The sequence below is a fragment of the Sinocyclocheilus anshuiensis genome, unplaced genomic scaffold (genome assembly GCF_001515605.1).
Source record: "Sinocyclocheilus anshuiensis isolate Anshui unplaced genomic scaffold, SAMN03320099.WGS_v1.1 scaffold1053, whole genome shotgun sequence".
In the NCBI taxonomy this organism is placed as follows: Eukaryota; Metazoa; Chordata; class Actinopteri; order Cypriniformes; family Cyprinidae; genus Sinocyclocheilus; species Sinocyclocheilus anshuiensis.
The window spans coordinates 475,444-477,898 of record NW_015555711.1 but is presented as its reverse complement, the minus strand read 5'-3'; the positions used below and the strand labels follow the sequence as shown (position 1 = coordinate 477,898).

The following is a 2,455-nucleotide window of genomic DNA, read 5'->3' as shown; positions in this document are numbered from 1 at the left end:
TGAATTGGTTTTAAGAGAAAACTCTTAGCTAAAAACTTTTACTGCTATTTAGGAGAACTCTTAGTGGTAACAAAATGTTTTGTGAATACGGGCCCTGTTTTCTTTGCTAATAATGTGTTTGGAACTTGTATTCCAACAAAGCATGTTGCATAAAGTCTTAGTATGCATTTCTAGGCCGTCTGAAGCTGACTGTTCTGTCTGAAGATCGGCTGCAGATTAAATGGAAGGAGGCGGAAGGGCCGGTGCAGGGCTATAAGGTCCGTGTGCGGCCCATCACAGGTGAGACTGCAGTTAATGGTAACTAATTAAGATTACATACAGGATGTGCATGCAGTCATAAGGGTCAATTTTTTTTAAATTGAGATTTATACATAAATAATAAATAGCTGAATAAATAAGCTTTCCATTGATATATGGTTTGTTAGGATAGGACAATATTTGGCCGAGATACAACTATTTGAAAATCTGGAATCTGAGGGTGCAAAAAAATCAAAATACTGAGAAAATCGCCTTTAAAGTTGTCCAAATTAAGTTCTTAGCAATGCTTATTGCTAATCGAAAATTAAGTTTTGATATATTTACAGTAGGAAATGTACAAAATATCTTCATGGAACATGATCTTTACTTAATATCCTGATGAATTTTGGCATAAAAGAAAAATTTATCATTTTGACCCATACAATGTTTTTTTTGGTTATTGCTACAAATATACCCCAGCGACTTAAGACTGGTTTTGTGGTCCAGGGTCACATATGTACGGTACTATTCAAACCTTTTTTAATGTTTTTTAAAGAAGTCTCTTATGCTCACCTAGGCTTATTTATTATTTGTCAAAATACAGTGCAAACAGTAATATTGTGAAATAATATTTTTACAGTTTATAATTAAAACTGATTTCAATATATTTTAAAATGTAAATGATTCTTGTGATGGCAAAGCTGAATTTTCAGCATCATTACTCCAGTCTTCAGTGTCACATGATCCTTCAGAAATCATTCTAATATGCTGATTGTCTGCTCCGGAAACATTTCTTATTATTATCAATATTTAAAACAGTTGTGCTGCTTCATATTTTTGAGGAAACTGTAATAAATTTTTCAAGATTCTTTGTTAATTCAAAAGTTTTAAAGAGCATTATTTATTTAACAAATATATTTTTAACAATGTAAAACTACTTACTGTCAGTTATAATCTATTTAATACATCCTTGCAGAATAAAAGTATAAATGAAAATAAATAAATAAATAAATAAAATCTCACTGATTGTCATAGCATATAGCAGTCATAACTGGTCGCTCCAGGGCAGATTAAATCATCTGCTGCTCTGAGGAAACACCCAAATTTTGTCCGCTACACATAACAAGAATTGGATTCCACTGAAGCACTTGATTTATTACATTTACCAACAGAATTTGACATTTTGAAACAAAAAATGACTGTATTTGTCAGTAAATAAATCAAATAGATAGAAAAGTTACTTATTTTTAAAAGTAACTTTAATATTATGATGTATTATATTTGAAAAATGAATAAAGATTTGCAGATTATAGCCAGACATTATCAAGGGCCTTTCTTTCTTTCTTTCTTTGTAGAACAGTACATTCTTATCCCACTGAGTAAGCATTCAGAACAGGTGAGGAATAGGAAAGCAGGATTTTTGAGCGATGATTTTAATCAGGATAGTCATAAGTTGTTCATATCTCTTCTGTCTGACTTCTCATCTTGTTTTTACCACTCTATATATGTGTGTCCATACCTTTCAGTTGAACCCCTTCTCTTTCCCACCATTTCTCTCCGTCTTTATCTTTGTCTCTCTTATCTACTGTTCCGCCCTTGTGCTCAGGTGAGTCCAGGCAGGTCTGTTGCAGTCTTGAGAAAGTTCACACAGCAAAACAAACAGCACACATGCCCCACAGTGCTCCAGGCAGAGACAGACAGAAATAGGCATACATGTTTCACAATAAAATCTCACACTCTGCCATCTTTTGATGATATTTAGGTTTAAGTTCTGTGCAATTTCTCACTGTCCATTCTCTATGTGAGTATATAATTCACTACTCTTATTTTCCATACCTTGAAATAAAAAACCACATGCTGTGTCTCATTTCGAGGTCTGCGCCTTCAGGAGGTGGCCTTTGTCAGTCGCATGCTTAATCAAGTCTGTCTCATTTTATAAAAGCAACCTTTATATTCCAAAATAAGAAAGAAATTACAGTAATGCATACCTCACAAGAAATAATATGTTTGTGGACAACAAAAACCACTCCTGGAAGGCACAACTTTTGAGATGAGACAGCAACAATCACTTCACACAACAAACACATGTACATACTACATTTTAATTTTAATCACATAAAATGACCTAAAACTGCAGTGCACCTTAACTGAATTTTATATATATATATATACGTATATAAAAATATATAAGCACACACACATTTTTTATATATATATA

At 32.7% G+C, this 2,455-nt stretch overlaps 1 protein-coding gene across 2 annotated transcripts in view; it reads left to right on the top strand.

The window, feature by feature from the left end:
* LOC107672031 (collagen alpha-1(XX) chain-like) overlaps positions 1 to 2,455 on the top strand; it is a 28,743-nt gene that overhangs the window by 5,084 nt on the left and 21,204 nt on the right. For both annotated transcript variants that reach the window (XM_016465101.1, XM_016465102.1), the window contains exon 3: positions 175 to 279. In XM_016465101.1, the coding sequence (XP_016320587.1) occupies positions 175 to 279 (105 nt within the window). The remainder of the gene's footprint in view (positions 1 to 174; positions 280 to 2,455) is intronic.